The sequence below is a fragment of the Episyrphus balteatus genome, chromosome 1 (genome assembly GCF_945859705.1).
Source record: "Episyrphus balteatus chromosome 1, idEpiBalt1.1, whole genome shotgun sequence".
Classification (NCBI taxonomy): domain Eukaryota; kingdom Metazoa; phylum Arthropoda; class Insecta; order Diptera; family Syrphidae; genus Episyrphus; species Episyrphus balteatus.
The window spans coordinates 5,958,532-5,976,276 of NC_079134.1; the positions used below are offsets into that span (position 1 = coordinate 5,958,532).

At 33.4% G+C, this 17,745-nt stretch overlaps 2 protein-coding genes and 1 long non-coding RNA gene across 4 annotated transcripts; 2 read left to right on the forward strand and 1 right to left on the reverse strand.

The window, feature by feature from the left end:
- Positions 1–489: 489 nt before the first annotated feature.
- On the reverse strand, positions 490–13,666 carry LOC129905227 (ubiquitin conjugation factor E4 B). The gene is made up of 11 exons (XM_055980671.1): positions 13,404–13,666; positions 12,183–12,798; positions 6,972–7,056; positions 5,520–6,904; positions 4,893–5,464; positions 2,040–2,448; positions 1,863–1,975; positions 1,624–1,801; positions 1,397–1,543; positions 997–1,339; positions 490–934 (listed from the first exon to the last, which is right to left on the reverse strand). Exons 2-11 carry the CDS (start codon positions 12,204–12,206, stop codon positions 636–638), a joined length of 3,555 nt encoding a protein of 1,184 aa, XP_055836646.1. The 5' UTR covers positions 12,207–12,798; positions 13,404–13,666; the 3' UTR covers positions 490–635.
- On the forward strand, positions 2,764–4,982 carry LOC129905233 (uncharacterized). Of its 2 annotated transcripts, none has more exons than XR_008770576.1 (3): positions 2,764–3,328; positions 3,397–3,568; positions 3,663–4,982. It is a non-coding gene; the product is annotated as an uncharacterized LOC129905233 (long non-coding RNA). The 2 variants fall into 2 exon arrangements; XR_008770573.1 differs by having other exon boundaries at positions 3,419–3,568.
- Positions 13,667–16,784: 3,118 nt separating the features above from the next.
- On the forward strand, positions 16,785–17,468 carry LOC129905730 (cytidine deaminase-like). Its single transcript, XM_055981282.1, has 2 exons — positions 16,785–16,933; positions 16,991–17,468. The coding sequence occupies exons 1-2, from the start codon at positions 16,870–16,872 to the stop codon at positions 17,392–17,394; spliced, it is 468 nt and encodes a 155-aa protein (XP_055837257.1). The 5' UTR covers positions 16,785–16,869; the 3' UTR covers positions 17,395–17,468.
- The last annotated feature ends 277 nt before the right edge of the window (positions 17,469–17,745 follow it).

Sequence of the window (17,745 nt, forward strand, 5' to 3'; positions counted from 1 at the left end):
ATACCTGGTCTAATAATGATGTCCTTTGGATATCCGTATCCGAATTTAAGAAACAAGGATTCTCTTGAAAAACGAAATAATAATAAACAAACTTTTACACTTATGACAAAAATTGTTTGTATATTTTTCGATTTCCTTTTTTTCTAAACTTTTTTTTTTATATGTATCCATGTATATATATATATATTAATTATATTAGTTCCAGTTTACATATGTAAATGTTTAAACTATTCATTTCTTGTTCTCATTATTTTTTGTTTTTGTTTCTTTTTTGTAAGCAATTTAAATACTAAGTATTTCAAAGAAAATAAGAAAAAAAAAAATAATAACGCCATGATTTCCCCCACCACAAAACTACAACAATCTTCTAAATAGATATTGTATTTTGTGTGTTTGGGGTCTAACATTCTAACATTACCGACTTGAACAAACGTACAAAAAAATTATAAACATAACTAATAATTAGATTCCTAGCAAAAAACCGATTAGAAAATTTTAAACGGATGAAATAATTTTACTTATATAAACGAATTGCATATAAAAAAAAATTTAGAAAAAAACAAAAAATAATTATAATTATTTAGTATTTCCTTTTTTTGAGAAAAAAAAAAAATTATGATATAATAATAATGTGCTTAGCTACTTTTATCAAATAAGTCCAATTGCTGTTGATTTTGTCTTTTATCTCGCTTCTCCCTCCGCCATGCATCGATTCGATCTTTAAGTTCGACATTTGGGATCAGCATATCTTCGGTTAATGGTTGCCGATTGAAGGGGTCCGTACTGCTGTTTAGAAGATGGCGGGTTATTATTGCACGATCCATTACCGTACCTGACGGAAGAACAACTGGATCTAGCATTAAAGTATCCATAAGTGGATCTTTAAATTCATCGGGCGCATCAGCGCATTCGTCTTCAGCTTGTTGATTAGCAACTTTAGAATAAAATAAAACTTTTAGTTTACAAAATCATTGACTAACCAATTATAAAACTAACCATAAGTGTCATGAGCTTTAGTAATCAATGCTCTAAACTTTTCCACTTCAATTGTCGATCGAATGCCAAGTCGTTCGATACGATTTGCTGCATCATCGAAGAGATGCTTTTGAAATGATCGCTCATCAGCGGCAAGCGCTTGCGCGAATCTATCACAGTCAAGATGTAAATATATGTCGAATATTTGGCCGAGCAGGCGTCTTGGCTCCCAGCCATATTTTGCTGGATTTCGGACTTTTAAATCATTGCACTTTGGCCCGCACAATTGTTGTAAATTAAAGTTCAACATTGAACTCAGCCGATCAACAAGTTCGGCTCTCATGAAGGGCTCCTTAATATCATCCTTGAAAAAAAAAAGGTTTAATATATTTTGCAAACTTTATGTAAAAACACATCTTACTGTTAAATAATGGAACATTTCTACAGTTTCTCTGGCAAGTGTTAAATATGACCGGCATTGCCGTTCATCTGTAGACAATTGTGAGAGTCTGTTTTGTTGTTGTTCCGATCCCATATCAGCCCAGGCGCTCTCATTCATCATCAGAACCTTGTTTGACAAATAAAAACTTTCTGTCAGTAAGAAGTTCTTTTCGGAAGGAAAGAATTATTTTGAAACCAACAACCAACCTGAGTCTGATGAATACGTTTAAGATTCTCCAAACATTCATCTAGCAAGAATGTTGTGTCATTCATTAACATATTGACAAATTTAACAAATTGTTTGCCCGATTTAGATTCCGTTATCATGACCTGCCGATGTATTGGACTATCCCACATTGATTTGAATAAATGACTTATATGATACCTGTAATAAAAAGAGACCAGTTAATTCCCGATTTAGCTTATGTCAACAAAAAAGTCAATACCTTATCGTAAACTTATCGTAAAATTCAGTACTTTGTCCAGTTGTTTCGATGTCTGTGTAGAATTTCATCAACGAACTGACCAAAACTGTTTGTGACAGTTCATGATTCCACATCTTAAATAAAGAGAAAAATTTGTTACATTCTATCCTCCAAAAAAACATTTCATAGTTAACTTACCAAAACATTTAATGAAGAACTTGATGGAGCCAATGAGAACACAAATAGTACCTCAACTAATTTGGCAGTGACATATGGATTCTTTATACAATGCGGAGCACATACGCACGTCAGCAACCATGTTATTATTGGATGATCGATTGATTGACGGACTGCATTTTGATCGGCTAGAGCATGCTGCAAGGCGAACAATATAAATTCGGCAATATCATCGACATACCACTCGGGCAGTGCGGCAAATGCATCAGTGGGCTTCATTAGAGGCGCTGCCACTTTTGAAATAAATGGACCTTCGATTTTACGACCTTCCATTTGATACAATAGGAATTCACAAACAGTCGAATAGAAGTACATGCATGATGTTATTAGTTTTGGATCCAAGAGACAAACTTCACTGCAGATTTTTGATCTAAAAATAGAAAGAAAAAGAAATTTTGTTACAGTTTTGCTTGAACAAAAATTAAATCATGGTCTGAAACAATAACTACAGAATCCTTGATGAATTTAGTTCTTAATACTCAATTAAAAAGAAAACTAACTTACTTAACTAGTTTTTACAACAATTTTGAGCCGGTTTATATTCGATTTTGATTAAAAGAACAACTTTTGGGTACAAACTCCTCTTCTACTTGCAATGCGACGTCGCTTAATATCGTTGGATCTTTGAAAGGATATGCTATATCGATCTGTTTAGATATATCTGAATATGCTACTCAACTTTTTCTTATAAAACAAAGGTTCAAAATTTTAAGAAAAAATGTGCTATTCCCATTCAAATGGTAAGCATTGACGTAGTGTAGGGGGTTGAGGTAATTATGTACTACAATGAAAATTAAACCTGGACGATTGTTGAACTTGTCAATGCTAATTGTTGTCCAAAGACGATCTAGATGACCTTAATGCAGAGATTACAAAGGAGGAAATTTATTGTTTGCCTTTCGAAATACAAACCCCACATAAAACCGTCCCCCTAAATATTCGGAGGGCCCGTCGTCACCGAAATGCTGAGTTTCAAAAGGCGAACAAAGGAAACCTTGTTTCTTTGAAAGCGTAATTAGACGCACTCAGTCAAAAATTTTACTAATTAAACCGATCCTACCGCAGTAGGCAAGTTTCCTGTGAAATTTATTTGTTAATTTTACACGCAGAAAAAAAGAAGAAACGATTTTCTCACACGGACAGCGAAAAGCAAGCAACCGATTGAATTTAGGCTTTCGAGAATACAAACTCCATTTAAACCCTTTTAGTTTTCGACTATCCCCGCGGGACCGCTCTTTGAATTACTTTAAGTGGGTCGTTATCGAATTACGGGTTCAATTGCTAACTGATAATTTCTTCTTCTCTTTTTTTTTCGGAGAATATTTTCTTTGAAGATACAGATTTTTTGTCAGTTTTCGCCAATTTTCGTTACTATCGAGCACCGAGGAAAGGTGTGGTTATCGCCATCTTCTGATGAGTATCCGCACTTTGAAGTTGGAGTGATTGTTTTGCAAATTCTGTGGAGGAAGGTTTTGAAATATCCGAGCTCGGTGGGTAACTGGTTGACATAATAGGAGTAGTTGTAGTAGCTTTGCCTCCTTGGATGCCGCTACCAATACCATTTACGCTTTTTTTTCGTCGTAGACATACTTCTTTTCCACCGCAAGGAGATCGATTGTAGTCACAGCTCCGACAACAAGGATGGAGATAAGAGTGGAAGCTGTTATGGGAACACAAGACCAATTACACAGTCATTACCCAAACTGACTCATAAAATTTTGTTCGCTATTTCATGTATGTAACTATATAGAACTTTTTTGCCGACGACCTCAAATAAAAACAACGCATATTGAAACAATCGGAAAAAATAAAACTAACAGTGTGGTAAATTAAACAGTTTAAAAACGGAAAGCCGAAAACATGATTAGTTTATATCAGATCAAAAAGTCAAGTCGTTACTGGTGCAAAACGAGGATATCAAAAACTTTGTCCATTCAGGATTCTCCACTACAAGGCAAATTGGAGTTTTTCTGAATTTCCCAGAAAGCCTTCCAAAATATACCAAAGTAAGAAGTTTAAAATTTGAAATTGCAGTAATTCTACATCGATTCTGTGTCCTCTACTCTTTATTGCGGTCCTGCTTGTAGGCCAAGAGAAGTGCCAAATGTCCTTCAGTAACTTTTTGCTGACACAATTAATTTACCCTAAGTGAATTTTCAGAATATCAACTATTCTTATTTGCAAGAATAGAAAGGATCAACAATGTACTGCCAGGTCCAAACTTCTAAGCAGAGATGCATTATTCATGATGATATTCTTGGAGGCTTTGTTAAGGGGTAATAACACTTTGTAAAAACGAAATCGAGTGTCATTTCCACCAGTGGAATATTAAAATTTAACGATTTTATGGTCTTTTTTCTTCGAATTCCGTTTTTGGAATACATGAATTTTTCCCATTTCTTTAAAAATCAATAAATCAAAATAATCCTACGTTCTTCACTGGGGAATAGTTTTGTTAATCTTCACAAAAATTTCAGCCCGATCGGTTAAAAACTGTAGGAGTTAGTTGGAAGTCGGATTGAAGGGGAGATTTTGACCCCCGGAACTAAACGTCGCCTGCCAACAAAAAAAAGAAAAAAACCGTTTTTGAAAGATGTGGCAACAGACCGATTATCATCATCTCAAGGATACTGCGGATGTTGATGCAGCGTGGCTTGAACCGTCCCAGCCATGGAAATCCGCGGCTACTTCATCCCCACAAAAAACTAGCTGATGCCTATCTTTGTTTCTTAGAACTACGAAGCAGGTTGAGTTTAAATTAAACATTCCAGACATGTATAAGAATCAGAAATACAAAAAAAAAATAAAACATACCTATTGAGTTTCTTCAATTGTTTAATCCAACGATCTCTAAATTGTTTGTTACGTTTGGCATACGGAGTATTCTCCCAATGGGCTTTGGTCTTTTCCAATTCATCAATTAATTTCTGCAACTCCTTGATGGCTCGTGTTTTTTGTCGATACCTCTGAATAGCTGGCATAAATCCTAAATGATGTGCTTGCAATGTCAAGAACCAACATTGCGTTTGGAAATTGGCTTTATGTTCTGTATTTTTAAAATCACGCTCAAGGAACCGTTTATACTCTTCCTCGGTGAAACGTAGTTTTGTATCACTTTCGATGTAAATCAATGTATCCGAATAGAATGGAAATAATGGATCGACACGATCTAATTTGATTTTAACCGATAGTTGTTGCAAAACAACCATAAGATTAATAACAAAACCATCTCGGGCTAAAAGTTTCTCATCGGATGCAATCTGCACACGTCTGTCATTGTGCCAAAGGATTTGTGAGATATATTCTAGTGTGATGGGACGACTGTTGACATTAACAAGTAATGAATGGAACACTGTGTGCATTAGAGTTCGCATTGAATGGAGTTGCTGCAAAAGATATAGAAATTAATAGTCATCTAAAAAAGCGAATATTACTACTTACGAGTCTAAATTTTCCCGAAGTCACTGCCAAAATTGAACTTCTACCATTTGTCTCAGCAAATTTGATATTCTCCTCGGCAAACATTGACACCGATAAAAATGGTCCTAAGTAACTGCATTTGACAATCTCCCGACCGGCGATCTTTGTGCAGAGCTCTGGCAAGAAGTTCGCTTGCTTTACCATCAAATCACAAATCGGTCGAGCATTGCCCACCTTGATAACAATCAAATTGGCCAAAGTCTGTATCTGATCAGTTTGCATGTAAGTCGTGCAAATATTCCTCTGCATTCCCATAAAAAGTGCCCGCAACACCTGACCAAATATGTATTCAAAATCTTCTGGTGATTTGTAGGCTTCTGCGACCAAGTCATGCAAAAATTCTTCGGGACAACGATCTTGGTAAATAATTTCCAACAAATACGACTGATCCAACTGATAGGCTGTGTGCTGATGAAGGGTATCATTCAGAGCGAGAATACTGAATCGCATTATGGATTGATGAATGAATGCCAGTGTTGTCTTAAACAAGGGATCAACTGTGAGATCAGGCCTACTGCTAACGTTCTGATAATTTTTGTAGCATTTGATGAGATACAAAATAACAGAAGTCTTGCCTTGGCGCAAGGGTTTCATGTAGGGATTCAAAGGTTGTTGATCGCTGGGCGTTGTGCGCGATGAACTGGGCTGATCAGCCTTGGCATCAGCTTCTGGCGTACTTCCGCTGGCAACAACATTTGCAAGTATCTCTTGCACTTCGGTGTCGTCACTTTTGATCTTTTTCGGGGTCGAATATTGATCGCAGTTATCGGAATCAGCTGATTCGGGCTTTTCGTTGTTGTATATTCTCGTAACGCATTCCATGAGGATTTCGGAAACAAGTGTTTTGAAGTCGTAGCGTTTTTCGGGATACATTTCAATTAGATTACCCACTTGTGCGCATATTAATTTGCCACAGCTATTGTCATTCCATGTGGCATTCAATATCTTCGATACATATTGTTCGATTTTCTCTTCGATGGCTTCGATAGCTGGAATCATAAGGCATGAGCCTTCTGTGACAGGTGATGTGTTTTCACTGGTTTCCATATTTTCGATTCCTGAATCGGAATCTTTGAATTTGCCATTGCCATCAGTGGATTTGCGGCATGCGGCGGGCAGCAGAAACTCATCAGTTTCCATTTTTTGAACGGCATCGTTTAAAATTGATTTTGTTGTTGATGAAGTTGAAGGTGCCGGTTCGGGTGCAGTCGAAGTTGAAGTCGAAGTGGGCGATGTGGTAATTGTTGATTCGGGATTTGGTTTATTGGTATTTGTGTCCAATGTCATTTGTAATGCATTTTTAACCAATCGGGATTCTTTTGCCACATTCGTTGTACTACGGGGAGCTAAAAATGGAAGAATTTCAAAATTAAACTTGGTGTTGAGACAAAACTTTTGAATGCAAATACTTACTCTCTACTTGCTGAGAACTCTCAGTCTCTGCACGTGGTGTTGTATTAAGACCAGCTGTTAAGATACGAAGTCTTCTAGCTCTAATCTGTAAAAAAAAATAATAAGATAAGGGTTAAATGATTAATTGAAACAGGTGAAGTTGCAGGAGCATTTTTGAAATGATTTCTTGATCAAAATTCAATTCAGCCTCAATAAAAAGGAGGAAGCCCAAATAACCTTTACGAAAAAAATATACCTCATAAGATAAGACATTGTATGTTCATACTTTTTAATATTCATTATATCTGGCAGAATCTGCTAAACGTACTACACTTAAGAGCAAAAAAACGGAATCAAATAAATTATTTATATTAAAAACAAAAATTGCAATGGATAAAATAATGTTTCTTCAAGTCTCATGGTCTCATTTAAAAGCTTGAATTTTTTACTTTGAATTGTTGGTAAAAACATAAAAATGCATACGATAGTATCATCGCTATCTGTCAATAAACTGCACTTCTTTTTTTTATAAATGTTAAATTTTCTTGATACTCGCTGGTTCAATTTCAGTGTTTTTTCCTAACGTTACTATTGACGTTGTCTGTCAATAAATTGCACTTCATTTTTTTTTAATGTTGAATTTTACAGATACTCTCTGTTTCAATTTTAGTCTTTCTTTTCTTACATCCTTCATTTATGTTCATTGGATCTTTATAAAGTGAACGGCTTTTTTAATTCTTAGCATTAATTTAAAGCTTTTGTTTCAAGCTTTTTAATGGTACAATTGACATTCATGTATGTCAATTACATCCTGACCAATTATCGTTTTTACAGAACTAAAATTTTGATTCCATTTTTTTGCTCCTAAGTGTATTTGGCCAAAATGAGTAGGTATTAAATTTTTCCCTTTGATGAAGACAATGTACATATTTCAGAGTTGACAGTTTGGAAGAAAAGTAACTTCTATAAATATAGCCAAACGCTTCACAAATTAGAAAAACTTAATGCGGGTATCATGGAGTCAAGGAAAAAGATGAAAACGATTTACATATATGTATGTAGCTATTCTCGTGTCGATTGTGACTAGCAGTCTGGTTTTTACGTAGCTAAAATTGATAAAAAACAAGATATCTCCATAATAGGTAGAAATAGAAATGTACAGCGAAGAAAACACTTAAGTGAAAGTTTTGGTTAAATGTCAAAAACTCTCGCTGTAAGGGACCTTTGTTCTTGTTTTTTTTATGTTCTTGTTTTTTTTAACGTTTTCGATGATAAAAAAAAAACGACGAGGTTGTTATTCAATTATTGAGGTAGTCGTAGATGAACCATTTGCCGAACTTGAAGCTATTGAACCATATTACAAAGTTCAAAGCCCTAATAAACATAAATGTATTTCAAAAACAATAGTTAAAAAAAATCCAGATCGTGATTATTTCTTTTTTACTACAATTCGAATCGCATTATTAAAATCAACAAAAACGCACTTTTCGTACGACAACACCCTAGAAATTAAAAAATCTGCAATATAATAGCTAAAGCTAAATAAAGAATCAAATCTCTGAAAAAGAATAATATAATATGAAGAAATGCATTGCTTCGCTTCAAGTATGTATTAATATTTTGCGGTGCTTACTAATCTTAGGTACCAATTAGTACTTGTGTGAAGAAATGACTTGGTACCGATTTCAGTACTAACGATTGGTAGAATTACCATCTTAGCTGGTTTTGAGGAGCGGAATAGTACCGAGTTCCAGCTTGTACTCAGTGTCAAATTGACCTACTAAAACTTAGTTCTTGGATGAAGAAATGAGTTGATACCTATTTGAGTACTAACTTGAAGGCAGGATTTGGCGTGCCAGTCCTTCGTACTTAAAGTGGCAATGTAAGACAAAAGGCAAATCCAGCATTTTTGTGTGGTTCGAAGTGAAATGAAAATTAAAAATGGGGTGGTATTTTCTTATCAAAATTCACAATAATAAAAAGGTAAATTTTAAAACAATGTGGCATATGTACGTGTGATACATACAGTATGATAACGAAAATTACCCACCCCAAACGGTATGAAAATAATGATTTAACTTAAGTTAAATTATATATTGTTTATAAATTATATTCTGCAAGCAATCGTTGGGGAGATCCAGCTTTGAAAAATGTCATGGTTCAATGTTTGCTGACACATAGTGCGTTTGTGCGAATCTGTCAAAAGAAAACAAGGAATATCCGTCACGTTTTTGATTCTAATATTCAGGTATTTATTCACGTGTTGTAAAATTGTGGTATCAAGAACATAATATTTTAACTAATCGAAAGTGCAAAAATGCATTGTGGGCCCGGTGTTTGGTAACAAGTATAATAGAACATAGCTTGAAATAAGAGTTCGTCATAGTTTGGGGATATAGAAAAATTTCGTTCCTAACCATATTGTCTAAATTCATCAGTTTTTAATGTGAAGGAAATTCTTTTTCTTTTAACTCTTTGAAGACATTGGTTTCAACTTATGTACATCGAAGTGGGGTATTAATTTAATACAATTGCACATTAAAGCTTGACAAAAATGTTAAAATTAGTGATACGATTTTCATACCACTGCCCGGGAAAGAGTTAAGGATGAAAATGAATTTTATGACAATACAACAAATATTTATCGCCAATGCAGTACGCATTTAAAATTGCGTATTCACAAAATGATTATCCCTTTCCTTTTTTATCTGTGTAACACTGACATGACGTTGTTGTCTTCAGATTATATATCAGTTCTGAAGGGCATATCTTCAAGATCTTAAGCCTTAGGCATAATTAGGTCGGTTTTTGTTGTTGTTTTGTTTGTCGATTGTGTGTAGTTTGATAAGTAGTCTGTGTTTTCTTTTTTTATTCACCAATATAGTTTCTGGGTTTTTGTTTGTTAAAAAATGAATATCTCTATCAGCGCAACAATAAATGTTGTAGATTTTAGTTTTTGTATATTGCATATCTCATCGCTTTGACTTGCCTGAATAGACTGTACACGACTTAAGTTTCGAATACAGCTGGCTAAAACAATAAACGTTAAGATTGCATAATGATAATTACCCATAAATTTGTACCGTCTCAATCTGTCGACTTTTTCTGAACAAAATCAACCATCCCACCTCCAGGTCTTACTGGGCATGATTAGATGGTTTACCAAATAAAAACTTTGGACAAACTAAATAAAGATCTTAGAAAATTCTCTCATAAACTCCATTTTATTGGAGACCATTTGCGAGACAAGAGAGGACGAGGTGTCGCACAGTGCGTGATTCAGTGCAAAATTTGGGAAAAATTCAAAACAGCTTGAAAACAGCATAAAAATTATGATTTCTTCTTTTAATGTCATTTTCTAGTCTCAAGGCAAGTAAATAGTGTTTAAAAATATTATATATTATATAAATATATTATATAAATATTGGTACCGTACTGTTGGTACTGTTTTAGTTAGGACTCGGTATTTGTTAGGACCTCAAAATCGGTAGTCTAACTGTTAGGACTCGAATAAAAGCAAAAGATTTTATTTTTTTAAGGGCCAATTTTTCAATAGTCAGATAAACCTCAGATAGAGCTTATTCTTAGGAATAAAAGTTTTTTTTATATTGACATTTATTCCTCTGATAGTCTAACTGACGATTGAAAAATCAGGGCTAAGACAAATTTGCCAGATTTATTAAATTCTGTGGTGTTGTTTCGTTTGACAAGTTTTTTTTTGTGATTTTAATGTTTTGAACGATTTTTAAAAAATTACCAGAAACACCTGATGTGACAAATGCAATGCAAGAACGGGAAAAATATTTTTCTAGCGTCTGCCTACTATGGGAATAAGGAATTTTTATCAATGGATTTCGTCATAGAAGGGTGAGTTTGTTCTACATTTCCATCTTATATGAAATGTTTAAATTTTGTTTACCAAATATATATAGGTGGTCCTCATATTGTTTTTTAACGAAATTCCACGGTAGATGGACATCAATTAGTTCTAAATAGTGGAACAAATTCTCTAATTTTTTTGTTTCTCAACATTTTCAACCGGATGGCGGCTATCCAACAGCAGTCTATTACATAATACGAAATGAACAAAAAATTAAATTTGTATCAAGTTATCTTGACTGTACAAAGTTAAGTGCTAGCACCCTAGTTTTATGCGATACCCAAGAATGACCGTAATGAAAGCAACCTTTTGGTGAAGGATAAAAAATAATAATCAACAATATGAGCTCTTTAAATATTGTGATTCAAAACCTTTAAAAAAATTGATAGACTACTACCATTAGAATCACCAGGCTCCAGGAAGACAGAACCCGGCTTCAAAGACCAAGTCAAAACCGATGACTAGAGCTAGAAGAGTAAAGTGCAATTCACAGGATATGAGAACTGCGTCTGTGAATTGTTAATAGTCACTGAATTTGACATTTCATTTATATAAGTGGTCGCAGAGCTGCGAAAAAAAATTGAAGTTACATAAATCAAGAGTGAGGTTGAATTCGTGCGAATTATTTGTTCGTAACTTTGTGGAATGCTTATTTGTTTATTTGGGAGTTCGCATATCGGTCAACAATCGCATAAAATATATTAAAATGTGTTTATTTTGTACTTTTAACCAGTGTTACACTATATTCTATATTTAAATAAATGTAAATATGATCATTTATTTTTATTTGAATTAATAAAGCCAATAAGTTTAAATTTGCTTTAAAAAAGGCTTTAAAAGAATTATTCGCAGACGCAGTTCGCAGCTCATATGAATGGCACTTAAGGGATCTTGAACGATTAAAAAATGATTTCTTTTAGACAAGGACCCTTTATAGACTTAAAGTCCAAACGAGTAGTAAATAATAAACAAAAATAAAACAGAGAGCACAAAAGAAAATACAGCTGTTTAAATTGTGTGTTCAAGTTCATTGAACTCGTCACGATCGACCTCTATTTTCAGTGCAATTCCAAATAAAACACACAACAACCAAGTAGAACACATTCATCATTTCGAAATATCTTTCTTTCACCACACCGGTCGCCCTCCACCGCGTGAAAAAAAAAACACATTGCACTAATAGGTAACCAAGGACAATAAATATTTTTGTGTGTATACCTAACAATCCAAATCTTCCTCATATTCATCCCATACAGAATATTTTATATATGCACAAATAAAAAAGGTGCATTTACTTTTGTCTATAAATGAAAACAATCAAATAAATAAATGAAATAAATTTAAAATCTTACCTCTTCTGGTGATAGTTCACTCATTGTCCCACTAATGAAGTTTCTTCTTTCTGTTGTTCCAAAATAAACCACAAGGCTCTGAACTGAATGGAGGACGAGAGAGTTTTAAGATTCGCAAACACACAAAATAAGTATCTCTCAATCAAGTTGATCCTCCTGTCGTCTATCAATCAGTCACAATATTATAATTCCACTCTCTTGTTTATGTTTTGGCAAATTTCCTTTTTTTTCTCAATCTCAACTCTAGCTTCTAGGTCTCCGTCTCTCTTGCTAGATCGCTTATTGCTCAAGTGATTGTGGCTGTTTATTGACCCAAACCAAACAATTAACAATACTCTCAACAAAGTGAAAATATTAATAAAATTGTTATAATTCACTTTAGTTGTTTTTTTTTGTTGCTTCTTTTAGTTTTTCTTTTTTTTTTGTTGAGCTTGTTCACTCACTTTCTGGAAAATAAGACAAAATATGCTTATTCCAAGGCGAACGACAAACCCAGAAAGAAAACTGTCTCAAAGTTATTGGGATTTTTTGATCAAAAAACAACTATAATTTCGTTTCGTTTTTTATTCGAGTGTAATTTTTTTTGTTGGGGATCGAAATAAGTTTTTTTTTTTTCCTGGAAAACAGACAAAAAAGAAAAATACAAAATATAAATATTTTTGTTTTAAAGATTTTTCCTGCGTTATTGCGTAGATGATGATTTCTTTGTTCTTCAAAAAAAAAAAATATGCGTTTTCTTTTGTATCTTGGAAAAACTTGGACTACACAGAGATCGTCGAGATGGTAAAGAAAAGACGAGCGGAACAACGACGATTTCTCTTTGATGAACAAAATTAGAGGTACACAAATGTCGACATTATTGAAATTGAGAAACAAATGGTAAAGAAAGAAACACAAGAAAAAATATAAAAAGAAAAGCTTCCTTCTACTTCAATCAAAAAAAAATAAACAAAAACTATAGAATCACGGTTTGAGATTTTAAGAAAATTTTGTTAAATATAATTTTTATAATAAATAAAAAATTTTGATTGATTTTCAATTCGCTGTGTACTTGGGTCGTTTTTTACACAAAAAAAAAAACCATTTTTTTTTTCTCAACCTGTCTCGACCATCTCTCATCGTCACACTCCGAGTAGAACCGAAAAAAAAAGAAAATTGCAGTTAACTTTATTTTATTTCTAATTTAAAGACAAAAACAAATAATTGAAAATTTAATATTACTTTGATGTGGGTTTTTCTTTTTCTTTGTTTTGTGTAGTAGTTTAGAGTTGGATGCAGTTGCAGTGTGTGATTTTTACAAATTTTTATTTTAATATTTTTTTAATGTAGATAAATTAAATTTTTGAGAGGATTTTTTTTCTTTATAATCCACACACTTTCCACTGGCAATTTTTTTTCTATACTTTTTTTTTTTCTTTCTTTTTTATTTTATATATTTTTTTGTATTTGTGGTATCTTCTTGGACAGAGTTTTCATGTATGACTGCTGCAAAAAATGGGAAAAATCAAGCGAATTGAGGAAAAAGAAATAAATTTGAGTTGAATTCGCTTTGAGTTCAGGGAAGGAAATTATATTGTGAGTGTGTTCAGTTGGATAAATTGGGTGGATGCGTTCGGGTATCCATTTCCATACTGACGGCATTTTTAAGGCTAGACCACACCGTGGTCTAAACGTTGATGTTCCGGTTTGGAATTTCTTTCATACAATAATTGCAATTGTAATTCGTCGCCTCAATAAAATAATGTCGTATGTTACATTCGGCTACTTTTGGGAAAACGCAATTAAAGTTCAGATTTTTTTTTCTCGAAAACTGTACGGTGAATTTTTTTAAAAATTTCATGACATATACAGAAAATATTTGTCTATTGAATTATGTTAGAATTATTTCAATATTCCAATCCAGAAACAAATAATAGTCAATTTTCTCCAATATGCCGATGTCGTATGTAACGTTTTCACAGAAACTATTTGTTAGCCAAACACATACGACAAATTGATGACACATACGACAAAAATAAGCAAAGTTTTATTCGACACTTGTTTACGACATACGACAAATAGATGTCAAATTCAATGCGAAAAGAACAAATAACTAACGTTAATTTATTAACTTTTTAAAATCCCATTGGCTCTTGGTAATAACCCGAGTCTAGCAAAACTCAATTTTAACAAAAAAAATCGATGGTAAAATAACATACCTACATCTAACTTCTAAACAATTGGTTAAGAAGCAGTTCACCTATAAAATGATAGAACTTTTTTAATTTGGAAGTGAGAAATATCAAATATCAAAAATCACATAAATAGAAAAAAATAATAGGTATATTATTTTTAAAGCAATTTTAGAATTAATGAGATCAAAGTTTACTAAAATTAAGTTATGGGGACTTTTCACGTGCCGCGAAGCTTTTCAACCCGTGTGAACGTAAGTCGCAGGCGACTAAAGTGACAGTCCATATATCGTGCGGCTAAAATCGACTCGTGAAAAGTCGGCATTACTATTCAATTATTACAGTTTTAAGATAGCACCATAAAAGCTTCATACAAATTTCGAAGGGCCAAGTTTTCATTGCCACTGGATTCAAAACATTGGGGGAACCTAAAAGATCGGCATCAAAGAATTCATCATCCAATATTTCTTTACGTATGCTAAATTGATAAAATCATAAAACCACTATTTTATTCATTTTGTATGCATAAAATAGAGCATAAAGGCTTGGCCACACCGGAGGGTACGCGGTAGCGGTATGGGTAGCGGCAACGATATTTGTATTAAAAAAATTAAACACCCGAACGTTGATGTGTCAGTTTGGAATTTTTTCCATACAAATACCCGTACCGTTACCTGTACCTCTACCGCGTACCCTCCGGTGTGGCCAAGCCTTAAAGGCTTGGCCACACCGGAGGGTATGCGGTATAGCGGTAACGATATTTTTTGTACTAAAAAAATTCCACACCTGAACGTTGATGTGTCAGTTTGGAATTTTTTTCATACAAGTACCCTCACCGCTACCCGTACCGCTACCGCATATCCTCCAGTGTGGCCAAGCCTTAAAGCTCCTCGGATAAACTTGGCGCAGGTCGACTCGTCCGACCTGCTCGACATCTTGATTGCAACTGAAATTACACTCGTCAGTGTATTTCCTTATGGGACAAACGACAAACGTTTACTGAAATTCCAGTAAAATATTGTTGTATGTGTTGCAAAAACAGCACATACGACAGTAATTTACCGAACGAAGAAAAACACTGATTTGTATGAAAAAATTGTAGTATGTGATAATTTTTGTCGTATGTGCACGTTTTCTGTGCACTTACGACAAAAAGCTACTGAAAATGTTTGTAAGCCTACACGAATTGTAATTGTAATTGTAATTGTAATTGTAATTGTAACTGTAATTGTAATTGTAATTGTAATTGTAATTGTAATTGTAATTGTAATTGTAATTGTAATTGTAATTGTAATTGTAATTGTAATTGTAATTGTAATTGTAATTGTAATTGTAATTGTAATTGTAATTGTAATTGTAATTGTAATTGTAATTGTAATTGTAATTGTAATTGTAATTGTAATTGTAATTGTAATTGTAATTGTAATTGTAATTGTAATTGTAATTGTAATTGTAATTGTAATTGTAATTGTAATTGTAATTGTAATTGTAATTGTAATTGTAATTGTAATTGTAATTGTAATTGTAATTGTAATTGTAATTGTAATTGTAATTGTAATTGTAATTGTAATTGTAATTGTAATTGTAATTGTAATTGTAATTGTAATTGTAATTGTAATTGTAATTGTAATTGTAATTGTAATTGTAATTGTAATTCAGAAAAAAATTTCTTATAGAAGTTCGAACTTGTTTAATAGCCTGTTTTCACTAGAGCCCAAATGAGGTAATTACCAATTACGCAAATTATTTCATTTCGAATGTCAAATCGTATAGAAAAAAAAATTGAATTTGAAATTTGAACTGACCACATTTGCGAAATTATCTCATTTGGGCTGTAGTGAAAACAGGCTATTAGTCAGCTCTTACACGAAGCCTCAAGAGGCTTGACTCTTTTTTCGAATTTTCTTTTGATATAATCATTCTGTGAGGCACGTACTATTACACGATGCCTCTTGAGTCAAGGACTCAAATTTGACATTTCTCTTTTGATTTAAATTTTTTTGTTGTTGTAGTGCACCAAGAAGCAAAAAGAAATGAGAGGAAAAGTTGAAAAAAGAAAAAGTGGAAAAAGAAACTATCAAAAAAGAGTCTCGGGCTCACGACCCACGACTCTCCGGTCGGATAATTTTTTCTTTCATCTTTTTTCTCTTTTGCACTCATTATGTTTAAAAAGAGCCGCGCCTCTTGAGGCTTCATGTAATAGTTGACTTACCGACTATTTTCTATTTATTTTTGAAATTGAGTGAAAACTCAAAAAAAAATGAGCTTCCACGAATATGTCATTATTCAATCAAAAAAGTACTCAAACGGATCTATAGTCAATCTGGATAAAAATATGAACGCACTCATGTCCTATGCATTCCACTCAGCTGTTCTTATCAAAACCGTCTTAAAGAAAAAAAAAACTCAAAAATAATAAATAAAGGTATTTCCCCAAAACGAAATCAAACCAATTATTTATTTCTACATTTTTATATAAAGTTTCATCATATTTTTAACTTTGACTCTTTATCAAAATGGCTGGACTATTCATAAATGGAGCAGTTGATGATGCATCTGTAAAGGCATTCGATGAACTCGGTAAAAAAGATAATCCCTATTTTTGTTACTCAAAAGTAATTTTTAAAAATCTTTAAGAAAACTCTGTAAAATCTCTTATCAATGCTGCTATCGAAGCTAGAAAACATGCATATTGCCCATATAGCAAGTTTGCCGTTGGTGCAGCAATACAAACCGACGATGGCCACATCTATACTGGAAGTAACATTGAAAACGGAGCATACAGTGCTTCGTTGTGTGCGGAGAGAGTGGCTGTTGCAAAAGCCGTAAGCGAAGGCAAACGACAAATTGCAGCAGTTGCTGTTGTGGGTTTGCAAGAGAATTCTTTCACAACACCGTGCGGATTGTGTCGTCAATTTTTGATGGAATTTGCCAAAACAGATTTTCCAATTTATGTAGCTAAACCAATCAATCCACCGTTGCGGGTGTTATGCACTAGTATATCACAGCTTTTGCCAAAAAGTTTTAAACTAGATTTTTAAGATAATAATCACTTTCTATGTAATAAAGATGAATGTATTTAGTTTTGGTAAAACATTTTTTTTTAATAAATAAATATATTATGTAATAATTAGCAAGCTGCACAGGGAATTTGCGCTTAAGAATCCCAATAGTGAATCCAAACATGTCGTGTAAGCGGCTTCCAAGGGTTTATATACAACTAGGCAGATAACCAAGGTAGGCCTTGCGACATGGTACTGAAACTAGGTACCCAACACATAACTTGTAGCTTTAAACAATCGAGTATCGGCAGCATCTAATTTGATTCAATCGAAGGTTTTCAATGCAAAATACTTGATTGATCCAAAATAGGTGCTGCCATTTCTTGTCAA

Excerpts from the sequence above, each read along its gene's own strand:
- LOC129905227 (XM_055980671.1), bottom strand. The coding sequence starts at position 12,206 with ATGAGTGAACTATCACCAGAAGAG. Across the intron at positions 5,465-5,519 it reads CTTCGGGAAAATTTAGACTC|CAACTCCATTCAATGCGAAC; the intron begins GTAAGTAGTAAT and ends TATCTTTTGCAG. Across the intron at positions 935-996 it reads TAAAGCTCATGACACTTATG|TTGCTAATCAACAAGCTGAA; the intron begins GTTAGTTTTATA and ends TTTATTCTAAAG.
- LOC129905730 (XM_055981282.1), top strand. The coding sequence starts at position 16,870 with ATGGCTGGACTATTCATAAATGGAGCAGTTGATGATGCATCTGTAAAG. Across the intron at positions 16,934-16,990 it reads AAAGGCATTCGATGAACTCG|AAAACTCTGTAAAATCTCTT; the intron begins GTAAAAAAGATA and ends AAAATCTTTAAG.